The sequence below is a fragment of the Cryptomeria japonica genome, chromosome 5 (assembly GCF_030272615.1).
Source record: "Cryptomeria japonica chromosome 5, Sugi_1.0, whole genome shotgun sequence".
In the NCBI taxonomy this organism is placed as follows: domain Eukaryota; kingdom Viridiplantae; phylum Streptophyta; class Pinopsida; order Cupressales; family Cupressaceae; genus Cryptomeria; species Cryptomeria japonica.
The window spans coordinates 246,257,156-246,276,166 of record NC_081409.1 but is presented as its reverse complement, the minus strand read 5'-3'; the positions used below and the strand labels follow the sequence as shown (position 1 = coordinate 246,276,166).

The 19,011-nt window shown below is 35.9% G+C and overlaps 1 protein-coding gene across 1 annotated transcript in view; it reads left to right on the top strand.

Moving 5' to 3' along the window:
* LOC131064420 (uncharacterized) overlaps nt 1-16,447 on the top strand; it is a 96,766-nt gene extending 80,319 nt beyond the window's left edge. Inside the window, exons 9-10 of the mRNA XM_057998556.2 lie at nt 4,840-4,979; nt 16,071-16,447. Coding sequence (XP_057854539.2) covers nt 4,840-4,979; nt 16,071-16,312 — 382 coding nt within the window. The 3' untranslated portion in view covers nt 16,313-16,447. The remainder of the gene's footprint in view (nt 1-4,839; nt 4,980-16,070) is intronic.
* The last annotated feature ends 2,564 nt before the right edge of the window (nt 16,448-19,011 follow it).

Sequence of the window (19,011 nt, the reverse complement as noted above, 5' to 3'; positions counted from 1 at the left end):
AGTATTAGGACATACTTCAATTGAATTCCCCAATATGATAGGTACGGGAATTCCATTTCCATGCTTGAGTCTGGATACCTTTGCACAAGCTACCAATTGTCTGGTTACCTCAAGTAGCACTATCCTGTCTGTCGGATATCTCGGCAACATGTAGGGAGGTGAAGGACACCCTTGAACTCTGATATATGTAAACTTTTGAAACTGGATGAACCATGCACCATACCTCTTCACAAGCTCTTGTGCATCCAGAGATAGTCGATTGTGAATCCTGCCTTGCAATATCCTAGTGATGTTCATCGTGAAGGTATCATTGATTAACTTGTAGTCACTTCCAGGTGGATGGTGCAAATGAACATAAGAGTCACAAACTCTCACTTCTCCGGGTCCTCTTCCGATCACTCCTCTGTGAGGTAGCCCTGCATACTCAAAACTCCGGATCAAGGCATATATGACATATGAGCTCATGTGGAACGACTTGGTAGGCCTTAGTCTTCTCAACTGCACATCCAGGCTATTGCTAATAATCCTGGCCCAATGAATCGTTCCTTTCCCTTGGACAATCACTTGAATGAAGTAGAACATCCATTTCTCGAAGTAGAAGGCTTGAGGAGCCCCTGTAATTTGATTGAGAAAAGTTATGAAATCTCTGTACTCCTCTTGGAAATCAATCCTATGCGGTGTATTAGGAATCTTGTTCAGGCGAGGACGACTTTTGAGCAACCAATTCTTGTTGATGAGATTCAGGCAAGTGTCGGGATCATCTTCATACATTGACCTGGCTCCTTCTAGGTTTTTGTAAATCATATCTTTATGCTCTGGAAGATGGAGAGCCTCACTTATAGCCTCCTCTGAAAGGTAAGCCAAAGTGTTCCCTTCCTTGGATACGATCGATCTCGATTGTGAGTCATAATGGCGGGCACACTCGATCATCAGCTCATGACACTGGACTGTTGGGGGGAAACCGGCCGCCTTGATGATGCCACTTTCAGTTATCTTCTTCGCGACGGGTGATGGCTTGCCAATGTAAGGGCCTCTCGAAACTTCTTCACACTGAAGTTTCCCAAGTTGGTATCTCCGATATTGCTCCATTTGGACACGATCCTGGTCTCCAACTCTTCATTCTTCTGATCTTCCTTCATGAGTGCCGGGCGACTAGTAGATGCTCCCGCCTTTGGACTCGCCATCTCGACACCTCCTCTTGAGTATTAAACTCTAAGAAATGATGCAAAAATAGGTGAATTTCGCTAGGCAAAATGTAGATCAAAGTTCTCCCTTGGATAAAATGCGCCTCCTTTAGCCTTCAAAAGAATCAACTCCACCTCCTTCTAGCCTCCAACACTTGAAAGAAAATCGCTCCAAGCAAACCAGATTTCGCACCTTCAATTAGCCTTCCAAATTCGCACTTGAAGCAATGATTGAATGATTTGAATTGTGAAAAAACACCTCCAATATATAGAGTGCTCACCCCTTTGCTCCCTCTAGGCCGACTTGGCAAAAAGAGGTTAAAAAATAAATAAAAGTCCAAAAAGGAGGGGCCGACTTGGCAAAATAAATAAAAATAAGACCTTAAGCTCTCCATATTTAATTTTAATTTAATAAAAAATTAATTTTAAATGCCTCCAAGATAGAAGTTCGATTTTTTAAGGCTTAAAATTAATTTATTAAATGCCAAAATGTCTTTTATTAAATGCCAATTTAATTTTAATTTTTTCAAATGCCTCAAAATTAGCAATTTTAGCGGCCTAATGCAATTTGGAGAATATTAATTTTAAAACGAGGCTTAATGATATTTCATGAGGATTTCGCTCTGGACCTTCACCGAGGGTCAGGAGCGACTTTTGATTTTTAGCCTTGAATATTCCACATTTCAACTTGAAAATCTCCTGGAGGGTAAATTGATATCCCGTTAACGTGTTGCACTTCAAATTTGACATTTTTTATGAGGAAAAATAGGTGAAAATGCAAATTTCGCTATGGGCCCTCTCTGAGGGTCAGGAGCGATTTTTCATTTCTTGCTCAAATTTAGCACTTTTCCACCTCCAAAATCTCTTCAAGACATTTCAATTAGGTCCTTTCACTGAATTGCAAACTTAGCTCAATCCAATTTTGGAGAAAAGGTGTGATTTTGAAGTTTCTCGCTGTGGGCCCTCTCTGAGGGTCCGTAGTGATTTTTGCAATTTAGGCTTGATTCTTCATCATTTTTTATTCAAACTTCATTCATCATTTGGCAATGCCTTCCCTTAATCCACTCCAACCAAATTCGTTTTGTTGTTGCAAGGTAAAATGAGGATTTTCAACAATATCGCTATGGGCCCTCTCTGAGGGTCTGTAGCGATTTTTCGCTGTGGGCCTTCACTGAGGGTCCGTAGCGATTTTTCATTTTCTGACCAAAATCATCAAGTTTTAAATGCAAAATAATATTCATCCTGCTCTTGGAGGTCTTTTCTCCTTGTCCAAACCTTGCCTTAGCACCATTTTGAAGAAAACATACATTTTTTGAAAATCTCGTTGTGGGCCTTCAGTGAGGGTCCGTAGCGATTTTTTGGTTCTAGGCAAATTCCTTTATCTTTTAATCTTCAAATCACCTCCAAGGCATGACATATCACGTCCTCCTCCTGTCCAAGCAAGATTTTATCTCAATTCTTCAAACAAAGGAGAGAAAACTGGAAAATCGCTGTGGGCCCTCTCTGAGGGTCCGTAGCGATTTTTGTAATTGCCTTCAAAATATTGATTCTCAATGATTCCTTTTCACTTCAAGGCTTTTCAAACATCGTTTCTAACCCATGCCTAACCTTAGCTTTCCTCAAACTTGGATGAAAACTTCTCATTTTAGGTTTCTCGCTGTGGGCCTTCAGTGAGGGTCCGTAGCGATTTCTCGCTGTGGGCCTTCAGTAAGGGTTCGTAGCGATTTTTTCATTTTGGGTTGATTTCCTCTTGTGTTGATCCTCCAAATTATATTCAACGGATAGACCTTGCCTTCCTCCATCCCTTCCAATCATAAAATCACTTTGATCCTGCAAGAATAATGCATATTTGAAAATCTCGCTGTGGGCCCTCTCTGAGGGTCCGTAGCGATTTTTGCTACCTGGACCAAAATGCTTCACTTTTCATCTAAAAGTCACCTTGCTAAGGGAGATGTCATCTTGTTTTTTGCTATGAATAAAAATTTATGTCCAAGAAAGGTCCAAAAATGTGCACACAAAGAAAATTGCTATGGGCCCTCTCTGAGGGTCCGTAGCGACTTTTCCTTTCCTGGGCAAAACTCCTTCAATTCATCATCCTTGATCAAGTCTGGATACTTCGTTATGTTCATTCTATCCTTCATCATGCTCTTGACGTCTCAAATCGACCAAATAAGGCTTGCAATGACCCTTATAAGATTTCTCGTTGTGGGCCCTCTCAGAGGGTCCGTAGCGATTTTTCTGTTTTCAACAAGGTCCTTCATCATTTCTAGCCAAAACTTCCTCAGGTGGGTGGAGAAAGTCCTTTATTTCCCATCTATGATCAAAACTTGGCCTCTTTTCATTGCAAAATGAAGGAAATCAAAATCTCGCTGTGGGCCCTCTCTGAGGGTCCGTAGCGATTTTTCTGTTAGTCTCCAAAATTCACCATTTTTCATGTCTCCAAACCGTCCAAAGCATCAAATCACGTTCAATCATCCTTCCAGGAGACCTTGCACAAAGTAATTTAGAAAAGTAAGTGACAAATATGACTTAAACAACATTTTCGCCCTGGGCCCTCTCTGAGGGTCAGGAGCGATTTTTCATTTTTTGGCCAAACTGCTTCAAATTTAAGTCTCAAACTGCTTCACAAGTCAAAGTTAGGTCATTTTCAAGGCCAGGAACCAGTTAGCAAGCTCATCAAAACAAGAAATTGCACTTGGGATAAATTTTGCCCTCGGCCCTCTTTGAGGGTCAGGAGCGATTTGTCTGCTTCAGGCATCATCTTGCTTCAAAAATTTGATCAAAACTCACCTAGGCAAGAACACACAATTTCACCTTCGAAAATGCTAACACTTAGTCAAAATTGGATTTTACCCTTAAAAAACCCTTATTAGACCTAACCTGAGACCTATTTGACTTCCCTGAAAGGCTTACCTTTCTTCAATCGTCTCAATTCTTGGGGAGGATGCTTAACAACTTTCAAAATTTGACTGGACTCAGCTTGAATAACATCAAAAAAAAACCCTAAGGTTTAGCCCTAGCCCAGACAGACCACTCACTCACTCAAAATCCTAAAAGCAGAGAGAAGAACAAGCAAAACAAAAGCGAAAAAGAGGGGGTCCCCATTCTAATGGGGCGATGTGTGAAATGGTCACAACAGTTTTCCAATCCAAGGACTAATTGATGCTCACTTTACTAGCAGCACAAACATGAAATTTACTGCCAAGTTGCCCCCCTCAGCAGAAACAAAATTGACAGGATAGACTTCAAATAAACTAGTAAAAAGCAGAAGAAATGGATATTTTATTGCTTAATATGGTATTTTTCTCATAATTGTGAATGCTAATTTTCCAATTTCAATTTAAGAAAAATGCTTGGAATATATATAATTGTATGCACACAAGCCATCTCCACTGTGAGCACTCGATACTATGATTTATCAATTTGTGCTTTTAATTTGCTTCACTTACCATTTACATGCTATTTTAAATATGTAGGTTCAGAATGTAGGAAGAAGTTGTACATCACTGGGATTTCTTCCATTTAATGGACATCTCTTGATTAAAAAAATGGCTCATTTGAATAATGATATAATCTTGTATTGCGTTTACTCGTTAAAAGCTTGCAGCTTTCTAAAACATGGACAAAACTAACTTGCAAAACCTTTTCTGCATAGGGGAAGCCAATGGACAGGTTCATATTTCCTTGACTTTAAAAAGTTAGTAGAGCTTCCTGCAGTAACGGCCAAAGATAGATCTGAGGAAATGCACTTTTCATTTATCAAAGGTGGATATGTTGGTGATGATGCAGGCCCAGGTAAACATCTAAACACAAACGATTGATGTAATGCCAAATGTGAACATCTACATATATATGTTCTTTCTTTCAAAATTCTGTTCATCTTTGCATATAATGCTCTGGTGTAAAAGGGTACTACCTGGGTTTATAAATGAGCATTGCTTACCTTTTGTATAACCTTTTAGCTTGAAGTAGATGCACTTATCCCAAATTTGTCCATTCAACTCTTCCTTTTGGAAGCAGTATGTTTGGAAATTCATTACGTAAAAATTAGAATACCAACAATCTTGCCTTGCTTTAATGCAATGAGTGCATGGTCAAGAGCACGGATTGGCCAGACGAAGAAAACAATTTAAATGCACTCTCTATTCTATCTTTTGAGCCGTTCCATATGCAGCATTACTCTGAAAATGTTTCTATGATTGTTCTTTACTATCTTTTTGACTTTTTCCTTGAGAAATTATTTTCAGGTCATGCTTGGTGGATTCATTGATTTTTTCGTTACCTGGATTTTGGCTTACAAGGTCTTCATTTGGTCATTTAACATCCTGGCTTCTAATTGATTTTGTGTCAATCTGACTACAGCATTCAGCCAATTTTGCTGTCAGCTATGTCACATTCTTTTGCAAGTTCATTTTTCTAGAAAGTTACCATACACCCACTCTGCAATGAAATTCAGTTTCATATTCACAACCTTTTAACATATGTGTTTCCTTTTCTTTATGTCTAGAAACGCATTAGTATCCTTATTCCTAGGTCATTTATGCAAGGGTTGTCTTCTACTAATGATAGGGATGTTGGTGTTGGAAATAAGCCATACCCGGACCGACGATGGACTGGTCCAAGAGGGGCCAGTAGCTCAGTGGTAGAGCACTCCAGCAGCGTATGGAAGGTCCTAGGTTCGAGTCCTAGCTGGTCCATGTCTCAACATGGTATCAGAGCCAGGTCCAGGCTAGGAACCCCAAGCACATGAGAGGTGTGGCTTAAGGGGGGGTGTTGGTGTTAGAAATAAGCCACACCCGGACCGACGATGGACTGGTCCAAGAGGGGCCAGTAGCTCAGTGGTAGAGCACCCCAGCAGCGTATGGAAGGTCCTAGGTTCGAGTCCTAGCTGGTCCATGTCTCAACAAGGGATTCCCACCAAGGTAACTGTTTTTATCTGCTTTAGCTTCTCTTGTGCAAGGTGGGGGGTTTGAGTTTCTTGCTCGATTCATTCCTTCATTTTTGTTTTGGGCAACAGAATTGCTTAATAGATTTTCAGCGTTTCCTTGAGTTTCAAGGGGAAGGGGATGCAAATATGGGGATGGCATTTTATTTTCCTGATTCTTGGGATGAATTTTTTTCCTGGATTTTGGGGATGACAATTTTAAATGTTTTATTTTTAAATGGTTTTAATTATCGATTTTTTTTTATTATTCCAGGTTTCAGGGATGGTAAAGAGATGACTATAATCAAATATATATAAATCGTTATTTATTATCTTAATTTACTTATCATTTGCTTGTGAAATACTAGTGTTAATGATTAAGGAGACAGTAAAGACCAAATATGAATTTACAATAGTCCTTAAGAGTTCTTATACTCCCTCAAATGCTCCACTTTCATATTATATAGTTTTAAAAAGTTTAATATAGTCATTCAACCATCAAATTTGAATTTTTTTCCAAAATAAACATCATAATAATTGTTGCCTTAGTTAAAAGAGGATGAATGAATTGAGAACTCAAATCCCAATCATGGTTTAAACATATAATCCAGTGGATGAGATGCATTCCCATTGGCCAAGAAAAAGTTGTTTCTTGTTTTTCATATGATTTTCCTATCAGCAAATGGAGATTTGAAGGATTGCAGCTTCAACTAGATTAGTGATTGCCCTTTATATCTGTGCACATCTTCATCAGTGGTGCCATAGTCCACACTTGGTTTGAAGAGTAAAGTCACAAAAAAATTGTCTACTAATGAAATGTGCTTAATAATAAGCATTGGCGGAATAAAAACACATAGTTGTGCTACTCAGGTAGCTGGAACAGGCCGTTAAACCCTAAACAGATCTAAAATCCACTTTCCATTATGCTTTGGCAGATGATCATAACATTTTTTAAAGTTTAATTTAATCATAGGCTCAAGGGCTGGTAGCTTGGCCACATGTGCAAGATGGTAGACATCGCCAATAGTCATCATTCTTGGCAGCAGTGTTTTTTTTTTGTTTCTTCTCTGTTTTAAAATTTTAGGCCATCAAGAAGGTCCTTATTTCCTTGGGGATGCTAGGGTATCCCCTTGGCATTCCATAACGAGGGGTTGTCCTCATAAACATTCCCCAAAACGGAGATGTCTTGGGAACATCCATGTTTTCTGCTTTTATATGGGGATAGGGCAGGGCTATTTCATCCACAGAAGCCAACATTTGAAAAAATCATAATTAATCATGAGTGTATGTTGTTGAAATCACCAAAAGCCTCACAAGAGCAGGAACCATCTGCAACACCAAAATAACCTTCCACACAAGAGAAGCAATAAGAATATTATAATGATTACACCTATGTTACCGAATCACTCAAAATTTGGCCAATTTCAGGTATGAAACATCCTAGAATCAGAGTCTGCATTGAGTCAGTGCAGAATCGATGAGGGTTCAGAATTTTTTGCCCAAAATTTTGTTGACTTTCTGACATCCAAATAACCCTAAACAACATTCTTTACTCTAGAAGATTAAAAACCCTAATCATAACCTTGGTTTGCATTAAAAATAAGAATCTCATTTTGTTTCAAACAAAAACTTTGAAACAAAAAATAATATTTTAACTTTCTCATGGCATTTTATGAATAGAAATCAGTACTCTAATAAACTACCCTATACAGAGAGAAGTAGCTTTTCTCGATGGTCCCTGCTTGACAGGAATCAAAATGAGTTATGTCAGAATAAGAATGATTAAATACTTTCTGTGGTTTTGGGAAAAGCTATATTAAGGTGCTAAATGAGGTAATGGCTAGGATGCTCCTCACTTTAATGCTTGTGGAACTGTACTTAGAATGACGACTTTTTTATCATATTGATCTTGTCAAACTATGTATGTTTCAACAAGAAAAGGAACTGAGTGAATGGATGAAAGCCAGCACTAAAGATGCTTCTCGATTTTATTCTTGTTGTCTATTATGTGGTCTCTATAATAGTTTCATTTATATTCTAAGTTACCATTACGTCCATTTTTCCTGCAGATTCCAGGTACGATTTGTTTCTGAATCTGAATTGTCCTGGAATCCTTGTGGAATCCAGTTCCTTCATTTAGCCCTGGAAACACATCCACTTTTCCAACTAAGAATCCCGATGAATTTGGAATGATGTGGTGATTTCGTCACGTTTTTTTTGACGAATCCATGTCGGACATCGGAATTCGAGGGTTTTTTTGGCTTTTTGTTGAGGGGTTCGGAATTTTTGTTGCCAAATTTTTCTGCCTGCCCGACGTTTGGAAAACCTTAAAAAAAACTTCTATCTCTTGGGGTCTGCACTACGAATAAAACCCTTGCTTTGTTACAGACGAAATCTATGATTGCAAATATAGTATTTAGATTGTTGGCGTTTCGTTTATATTTAATAAAATATATGAATTGAAAACCAATGTCGGGAATCAAAATAATAAAATGCTCCCAGTTTGTTATGTCTAGAAAAAAACTTTGACGGGAATCATAATAAGTGACGCCGGATAGCCCTTCGTGTTTGGTAAGTTTGGGAAAGCCAGCAGTAAATGCATGCTCAGTTGACGTGGTATGGTCGGGAAATATTTTCATCTAATCCTATCCAATTGGCGATAATTATAATCCCTCCCCACCCGTAATAGTTTCATTTATATTTATATATATTTAATATATAATTTTAATTTTTAAATAGTTTAACGATTGATTATAATTTTATATAATAGTTTTAAAATTTAAACTATTATATACTATATTAACATAGTGTTTACTAAACTATATATTCATAATTATATGGTAAAATTATAAATTGATATATATAATTTAAAAATTGTAGTTATAGATTTAATATTATACAACATTATTAAGTATAAATAAAATAATAATTATTACTATATATTTATTTTTTAATATATATTTACAATTTTTATATTTTTTGTCCATAAGTACCCAAACGTACCCAAGCCTTGAAATTTTTTTTTGCCGTACCAACGTATTGTACCCACGCACCTGATTCCGATTCTGATTCCGATTCGGCAACTTAGTTTATATTTACAATATATTTAATATATAATTCAATAATTAATATTATAATAAACTATTTTAGTATAAATTAAAATGATATAAAATTTAAAACTTATGATTGAAAACTTGTATACTTGTACAACATTATTAAATATTTTTATATTTATATTTAATTTATAATGTATATATTTAATTCTTAATATAATATTAATTTATATTATTTTCACTTTATAATTAATATATTTAATTTTTAATATATATTTATGATTTTTTGAGTTTTTTGTATAGACGTACCTAAACTCCTAAAAAAATTTCATCTGTATCAGCGTACTGTATGCATGTACCTAATGTCGATTTTGATTCAGATTCATAAACTGAGGATAATACTCATACAATACCATGCAAGGCAATGGAGTAAAATGTACATAGAGAACGCTTATATATATATATATATATATATATAGGCAAGGGTGAGACATATGACAACACGAGATTATGACAAATGTCACGATCTGATGATTTGAGATACAAAAAGTAATTGCCCTAAGTAAACTTAACTAACGAGGCATGAAAATGACCTAGAAGGGAAAACTAGTTAGGTAATATACCACATTGACAACAACGCCCTCCCTTAAGTGTAAGTTAGGGAGGAAAAAGAAAAGAGCAAAAAGACTTAAAAATGGGTCTCAGAAAGTACCTATGAACAAAAGATCTTTGGCAGACTAGAGTTTTGAGGATTGCCACACCTCAAACCCTATGCCAGGTGCTGCCCTTTTCGAGTTTGATCTTCCCTAGAAAACAAGCTCATTATGTTTAAGCTGAGCTGGGTTAAAGTAATCACCAAATTTGAGGACAATCAACTCACAACAACTTGGTGAAGCTGACAACACCTTTAGCAAGGTGCAAAATCAGCAAACTTGAAATTTCCAGTGCTAGGGTTAGTAAGGATCTCACACTTGAGGAGTTAGGATTCCTAGCAAAGTGTTGAAGACTTGGTTAAACCTTTGTTGCCTTACTAAACTGTTGAATCATTATTACAAAACTTTCCTAGTTCAGGTACTGTGTAACATCAAAAGTTGTAGGAACTTGTTTTCAGAATTTACAATCATAACAGAAATTTCAAATTTTGATTGTCTATTGCAATTATTCTATATGTATTGAACATGGTTTGTGATTGTTATCTGTTGAAAGGGTTGATGTACCTTCTTGTTTAAACATTGCTTGTTTAAAATTAACTAGGAAATCTGCTGATTTGTTAACTAATCCAATAAACCCTAGGGATTTGACATTGGTATCATGTAGTTTAGTTAGCCATTTCACTAAACCCTAGGGATATCACATTGGTATTAAATCTAGCAAACCTGCCAACCTGTTGGCTGTGTGTTGTGTATGCAACTAAGCCAAAGGGATCAACAGGCCTTGGAGAGGAAAGAAAGAAACTTGAAGTTGATTCACCGTAGTTAGGGTCTGGAATTGGATGCATAGGTAAGAAATTGTCAGATCGGGATGAGGATTGGAAAGCCTTCATGCAACAGATGGCTCCAAGTAGGAACAAATGGCCGAACAATAGGATCAAACAACTCAAATTCTCCTTCGATTGTTGTACAACTTGAATAACACAATCTACCAAATGTGCACACAATAATGGAGCATAAGGCAATTAAGGAGTTGTTGGATATAGGGCACATACAATCTAGCTCTAGTCCATTTGCTTCATGATCATCCATAGTGTCGGTCAAGAAAAAAGATGGGGCTATGAGGATGTGCATTGATTATAGAGCCCTCAACAAAAAGATGATCAAGAATCACTATCCTGTACCCAGTGTCAATGAATTGATGGATGAGCTTCAGGGTGTGGTATACTTCTCCAAGATTGATATGCGGTTAGGGTATCATCAAGTAAGGGTTAAAGATGAGGATGTGCACAAAACAACTTTAAGGTGTTATTGTGGGCATTATGAGTTCTTGGAGATGCCATGTGTGTTGACTAATACACTTGCCACATTTCAGCAATGCATGAAGTAGTTATTTATTTTACAAATGGGGAAATTTTTGTTGGTTTTCATTGATGACATTTTGATCTATAGTAAGATTTGGGAGGATCACTTAAAGCATATAAATGAGATGCTTGGCATATTAGAGAAGCATTCATTCTATGCCAAAGCATCCAAATGTGAGTTTGGGTTGATTCAGATATTCTATTTGGGGCATAAGATTAGTGCCCAAGTGGTTAGCATGGACGAGATGAAGAACAAGGTAATAAGGGAGTGTCCTACACTTAGGACATTGTCACATTTGAGAGGATTTATGGGACTTTGCAGCATTTACGTGAGGTTTGTCAAAGGATTCTCACGACTTTCAGCCCCGTTAATAGATTTGACGAAGAAGGGGACCTTCTAACGGAGCATTTCGGCACAAAGAGCTTTTGACAAAGTAAGAATGTAATGAGATGGTCTTGTTTTGGCTATTTCAGATTTTTCACTTCATTTTGTTTTAAAATGTGATGCTTCAGGAAAGGGGATCAGAGCAGTCTTGATGCAAAACAGGCAGTCCATAGCATTTGAGAGTAGGGAGCTGAAGGAGACGAAAACGAGCTTTTCAATTTATAACAAAGAGCTGTTACCCATCATGCATGCATTTTGGCCAAATGCAGGCAATGCTTGGTTTGTGGTAAAACTGGATCATAATAGCTTGAAGTTCTTTGTAATGATCCCAAAATAATTGGGCCAGTCATATCATAGTTTCCTTAACACCCCGCATTTGAGTTCTTTTCAAATGAAGAATTTTTAATCAATAGAAGTTTCCTTATTAGGTCAGCAGATTTGAGCGGGAAGAATTGTTAATAAATTGAAGATTCCTTATTGGGTCAGCAGATTTCAGTGGAAATTTTATCTTGTATTTCCTGTTTTTTGTGTTGTTTCCATTTTGGAGTCAGCCTTGCTTAAATCCACCTCAACTCCTATAAATAATGGATGTGTTGTTGAAGGTGAGGGAGTTTTGAAAGTTGAATGTGAAGCCTTAGTGCACGACCAGAGACTTGGGATTCTATCCTCAGGGATCAAGCAAGGTGGGACGATCCCCCCTACCCTTGCTGTTCTTTTGACAAACATACACAGTCTGAATCTGATTTGCAGGAGACTTTGCAATGCTGTGAGAGAAACCCTGTCTGCATGTTATTATTTTCATCTATCTCAGTAAGATATGGATATAATTTAGATGGACAAACCCAGGGTTTTGCAATAATGTTTTTAGATTTTCTTAATTCAATGAAATGCTAGTTATTGTTGGTGTGCTGCATATTTTGTGATTGATTTTAGAACAACTTGATTTGTCTAGAGTGTTAGTTAACTGCCTTGATTCAATTAAAGGATAACATCAACTATAGTGGGAAATCATTTTCTGATTTTTTGGTTTTATATATATGTGGCATATTTCAGTAGTACCAGAGCCTTGATTCTGCCAGCTTGTGGAATTGTTGATGAGTGAGAGAGAGCAAAGGTACTAACTAAGAGAGAAAAAGAAGGGTTTCAATATGGGTGTGTGATATCCCCATATTGTCAAATAATAATAATTTATATCTAACATACTCATGCATCAATTATTTAATTATGATTTTATGAATGAACCTCTTCAGTATTATATAATCAGATTCATTACATATTCGTTAAATATTACATATTATTAATATTCTTATTTACACAGTAATTATAAGGCAGCAATAATGTTAATAAGACAGAGATGATGTATGATAAAACATTAATAAACAATGATTTAGATTAGGGAGTAAACACAGTGGAAGACCAGATCTGACACATGTCAGACTTGTTTGCCTTTGCATCAATTACATAGACCATACATGAATTAAAAGACGATTGCTAACAAGTTTGACAAAGCATAGTGATTAATAATAGAATGCAGCGATTATAAAGAGTAGCAATTAGTATGGGAAACTAATTGCTAATATTTAAGAAGTAAACTAATTGCTAATATTTAAGAAGTAATTTTTAAAAAAATAAGCAAACACTAATAACATCAGTTATCTTAAGATTTGCAAATGGTGTGAGTAAGCAGTTTCCAAGAGATGCGATTAATTAATGGAATTGTATAGACATAAATAATAATAAAGTGCAAGAGGTGCGATTGAAGGATATATTTTGTTAAGGGAATTACTCCCCAAAAGGAGCAATTTCATTAGTTATCATTTTAAAGAGACAACGGTCTATGTTAACAGGCAGCGATTAGAAAAAAGACACGTCTCTTCTAAAGAGGTATCTTACCCAATGGGTATGACTTGTAGAAGAAAAAATAATATAAATTAAGAGAGATGATAGGAGTAAGAGGGAAAAAAAAGATTCAGAAGGGAAGGATAAGAATGGTTATTATAATTGGTGATCACCCAAGAAGATGAATCGTATTATATTGCTGGCAACATCTATAAAATATTAGATCTGAATTCATTTAGGAATAAAGAACCCTTATATGGTCTTATATATATATATATATATATATATATATAATGTTTGATAAAAAAAATAACAATATTAGAATGTAAATCAGAAAGAACTCTGAAGTTAAGAACCGTAAGAATATGTTAATTGAGTTGTGCACTGATTGTAGCAAACTACTTGATAGCCTTTTGTAGTCCCAAAGAATAATAGCCAAACCATTAGTCATCCCCTTTGCATCTATCATAGTAATCTCACTCACCTTGCAAACATTGGACAAAGACTTTCTTAAATCCTCCCCATTGACCTTAGTCTCGTACAACAATTAGATGCCCACTTTTTGATCCTCTACAAAGCTATTTTATCCAAATGAAGTTTTTAAGGGGGCATTAGCTCCCTTGTATTGCAGCTCAAGAGTTTCATAGTTTCTTTGGAAAGAGGTTCTCACCTCCATTATGATAATTTTTTTTATTGAGAGATCAATTTTCTTTTCCATATCTTCCAATTTCACTGCCTTGGTTTTTTAGCATCCATCCTTCACCCTCTTTTTTCCAAATTCCCCATGTCTAATACAATATGTTGTGTCTTAAGGGACCCTCTCTTCCCCATCTTGCTAGCCACATTTAAATCCTTCAGACCATCTTTTTTTTCAAAAGTGCTCTCGACAAATTCCTCTTCACTATCACCATCTTCCACAAGGCTTTCGACCTATCATTCAATCTTGATTTTGAATGAAAATCCTTTTTTCCTCCAATTTCCGCTTGTTTAATCTCTTTGCGTGTCACCTTTGCCCCAAGAGCCTTATTGCTTGTCCTCTCATCCTTCTCTCTGACTCTTGGCTTCTTTCTTTCATCAACCTTGCCAAAATTCACATTTCTATTACACTGCTGAGGCAATGCCCACCAATCTTTTTGAATTTTCTTTTGGGGGCTCTTCTTGACCTTCTTTCCTTCTGCACACCTTGTTGCTACACAACCAATTTTCCAACACTTAAAGTTAAAACACTGAATAAGCAAGCATATATAGTCCAACTCTTGCACCTATGAACCTATTGAGAACTTGAGATTAATTGCATGATGTATTGGCCTACTCAAATCCACTTTTACACAAATCCTAGTCTAAGGATTCCTTATTCTCTGCAGCTTTAGAACTATAAACATATTCCCCTATTGAGTTACCAATAACTTTGAAAATTTCTTGTGGCCAAAGTTCATTTGGAAGCTTTTACATCTTGATTTGCAATGGTGCTTCTTGCATAGATTCCCCGGCTAGATCAAAGCCTAGGGACCAAGGATGCAGGTATAAGCTTGGCCATAAACCACGGCCTTCCCCTCAAATTTTCGTCCCTATCTTCTTTGGTCTGCAAGGTTATTTGCAAAAACTCTAACGCAAGAACATTAATCGATGGACGGGCAATCTGGTCAATGTTGCCACTCAGTTTTTAATCTGGTTCTTTGTAGCCCAGATTCTGATAAACTTAGCTACAGAATGAAAATTTAAAATTATTAAATTTACTTTTTATAATATTTAATACATATCTACATATATATACAGACATATCTACATACATATATCCACACACACACATATTTTCTCTGTTGCTTTATTGTTGGTGTCATGTTTCAAATCTCATGGTAACATAGTTGTAACTAAAAAGAGACCTAGAAGGAATATCTGGGACTGTTTATAATGTTAACCCCTCTGCTGAATATTTGTGGCAAGTATTAAATAGAAGGGACATGAGCTAGCTTTAATGCTTAATGAACTTACATCACTTTTATTTGCTCTATCTCTATGCTAATAGAAGTACTTTAAATTTAAAAAACTGCAGGTTTTTTCTCTGTCCAGCTCTCTTTTTTTTGCATTTTTCTATAATTCCTGATTTTTCCTAGACTAAATCCTAATAATTTGGTTCACCGATTTTTCTCCCAAGATATTCTTGTTTCTATGGTTTCATCTCTTTCTCCAATCTTTTGAAATGTCCCTGTTTCCATAGGCAGACTAAAAACATCCCCAGGGTACAGTCTGCGTTTCTTCTGAATTTCAATTTATGCATCAGATATCCATACCCTTTTTTTGCCCTTGAATTCTATGACGACTATGGAAGGTTATCCTCAATCCTCATTTAGGTCAAAATGGTCCAGCATTCTGTAGAGTGGTCTTCAGTCTGACAGTCAGCTTATGCAATATATCCTGGCATGTAAAGGCATTTTTTGTTAGTTCTGATTATCACCTCTACTGGTGTGTGAGGATATTTAGGGAAGGTGTTCTGTTTAATTTTTATATTTGATTATTTCGGTTTAGCCATATTTGCACCCTCATATTATTTCCTTTCAAGTATTAGTTCTTTTTATCATCAAAATATTGTTATTGTTTAACTTTTAGAATCTCAATGTTTAATTATTCAATTTTTCACAGCTTTAGCATTCTCATCATTTATTCAATGCAGATGATGTTGAGAAAGAGAAGAGAACCATTATTCTTGCAAATGCTACGGAAAAAGCTCTTCAACTCAATGAAAATTCTGCAAATTCTCTTGTTATGAAAAATACTGCAAAATCTGGAGCTGAATTTCTTTCCTTGAGAAGCTATCAAGGATTGGAAGTGCATAAAGAGAGAGAACCATCCTATTCTTATATAAAAGGCAGGAGTGGAAGAGCATGGGGATATGAAGAAGAAGCGAATAAATGAATGCCGACTTCTGACAATTTTGTTTATCCACAATGATTTGCAGGATGAACAGCTGTGTAATATATAAGAAAATGGTCCTGAGGTGCATGCAAATGATTTTCGTGTTGGAGTTTATGTAAATGTTACTGTTATGTACTTGTGCAACTTGCCATGAATGTGGTTTATTGTATTCTTTCTGTAGATGGTAGGTGGCTTATAATGCATTTAGATCAAAAGTTGTGCTCCCTTTGGAGAGATGTAGTCCATATCTGCAAAAAAGGGCCTAGTCTTCATTGAAGAAAATTTAATGTAGAATAAAGCATTGCTTTTTAAAATAAAGAATCTAGTTAATCACTTATCCACATCTCTGCAATTAAATGTTAGGTTTACTTCCTACCAGCTAATCAACATTACAAGAGTATTATGTGTCTTGGAACAAATTCTTTGGACAAATATATTTATACGAAAATAGTGATGGGCCTCAATGTGGATTACGAATTTGGCATCCACAGCTGAAAGTTTTATTCTTGTCGACAAATTAAACTGTAGATTATAGTATAAGAAAACATAAGATGCATTGTTGGGGAATGAATCCATATAACATATGTGTATGCTATAGATTTGACAAACGAATATAGGTAGTATGTCTACGTAGTTTCAGCTGATGATAATATTGCTGGAAGATAATATTCTTACTGTATTGTTAATTGAGAAGAGACAATTGCATTTGCCATTGTATATTTTCATGCTCGCTCTTAGTTGCTTGGTTTCTTTTTGTTTTTTTGATACGTAAGAGCAACCAAAGGTTGTGAGATTTGTATTGATTCAAAAACTCGTTACTAAGAGTGGAGGTAGAACTCCAATGACCATAGGGCTTAACCAAACTACTGCCTACTGGTTTCTGACGCCACTATCAGAAACAAAAACTTTATGAAATATATTTACTTTTAGAAAGAGCAGCCATAAATGAGGGAGGGAGAATTTCCAACTGCTACATTTAAGAAAAAGGTTAATCAATGTAATTTAAACATGAAATTCGAAAGAAAAGATGCTTTCTATACGAAGCTTAATAATGTTTCAAGTTGGAATGGGGGAACTACGTCTGTTGTTCGCATGAGAGGAGTATTTTATTTAATTAAGATATGACAACATTCAAAAGGTGGATTAGACATTGGGAGTATTCCTAGATTAAAGGAATGTATTTCAGAGGGAAACAACAAAAAGATTCATCTTGAAAATTATTAATTTATTTATTTCAAAATTCTTCTGGATCAAACTCTAGATGTTTTGAGGTCCATCTGTATTTTTGTCCGAGCAAGCTGCTTTCAGATTAAAGACGTTAAATTTATCATTAGATGTACATGACTTGTTCAAAATGAGGCTTGTTTGATCTGTTTTCATAGGCTCATTTAATATCCGCTTGCGCATCCGCCAATATCTAATTTAGTGCTGTCAGCATTTAATCTTTAACAGTTTTTTGAAATTCAACTATGCAAGGAAAATCTGTACATGGCTCTCCTATGAGATCCAACTCTTGCTAGGTAAATTTATATTGGATAAGGCAAAAGAGAACGCAATCCGAATGGAAGTAAAATTGAGGCTAAGCTAGAAAAATGACAACATATTTACTGCTGAAATCCATAGATATTCAACTCCATCGTAAGGGCCATTTTGATCAATCTGCCTCGGTCAGTATCTAGTTGCTTATTGACATAATTTGTAAATGTGAGGGTTTTTTGTGCAAATAAAATATAATATAATGTCTCAAAAATCCAATTTTGCTAGACAAATATAACATGACAATCGGTATGTGGAGTTTTAGGAGGTGCTGCATTGGAGTGCAAATCTTTGGTGCTCTTTATAGCTGCACTTGTATAGAATTATAGCCAAAGATGGCTTTTATGGGCTCTCAATTTAACATTTTAAACTCTAGGAAGCTCTTTGGAAGAAGGGAAGTTGCAAAATTTCTTTAAAAGTGATTTCAATTGAATGATAAATTGATTGTACTTATTTGTAAATATTGTTTTTAGGTTTGAAATAAAATTCAAAGTAAATTGTTGTGTCAAAATAGTATTGTTGATTGCTAGATTTTGGCTGTTCGGTAAGATCCTTATATCTAGATTGCATCAAGTGGTATTAGAGTAGGTTGATTGTGGTCATGTTGAGAGGTATTGCAAGAAGATTGGATGCAATGGAGATAGTGCAAAGGAGAGGTACACATAGAAGGTGCCAATGAGGATGAAAATAAAGAACACGAAATTAAGACCAAAGATGAAATGGATGAACCAAAAGGAAGATTTTCTAGAGCAATGTCTAAGATCCGTAGCAAATTGAGGTTGGATCCACCCAGTTGCAATGGTATTTTGAACATGGAAGAGCTTATAGACAAATATCTCTAAAATGAGAAAGTATTCTGATATTGAAACATTTGAGGACCCAAAGAAGGTAAAACTCACTTGTACAAAGTTGAAGGGACATGCATCTCTATGGTGTGATCAATTTTAAATGAAGAGACAAAAAAGACGTAAAGGAAAAAATAATGTCATGGATAAAATAGTAGCGAAATAGAAGCCCCAATTTTTGCCAATAGACTATTGACTTATCCTATAGAAAATTGTTGAATTTGAAGCAAAAGGAAATGAATGTCAAAGAATATATAGAAGAACGGATAAACTACTGAATAAGCTGCCCGCCGACACATTGAAGATGATGAAGAGTAG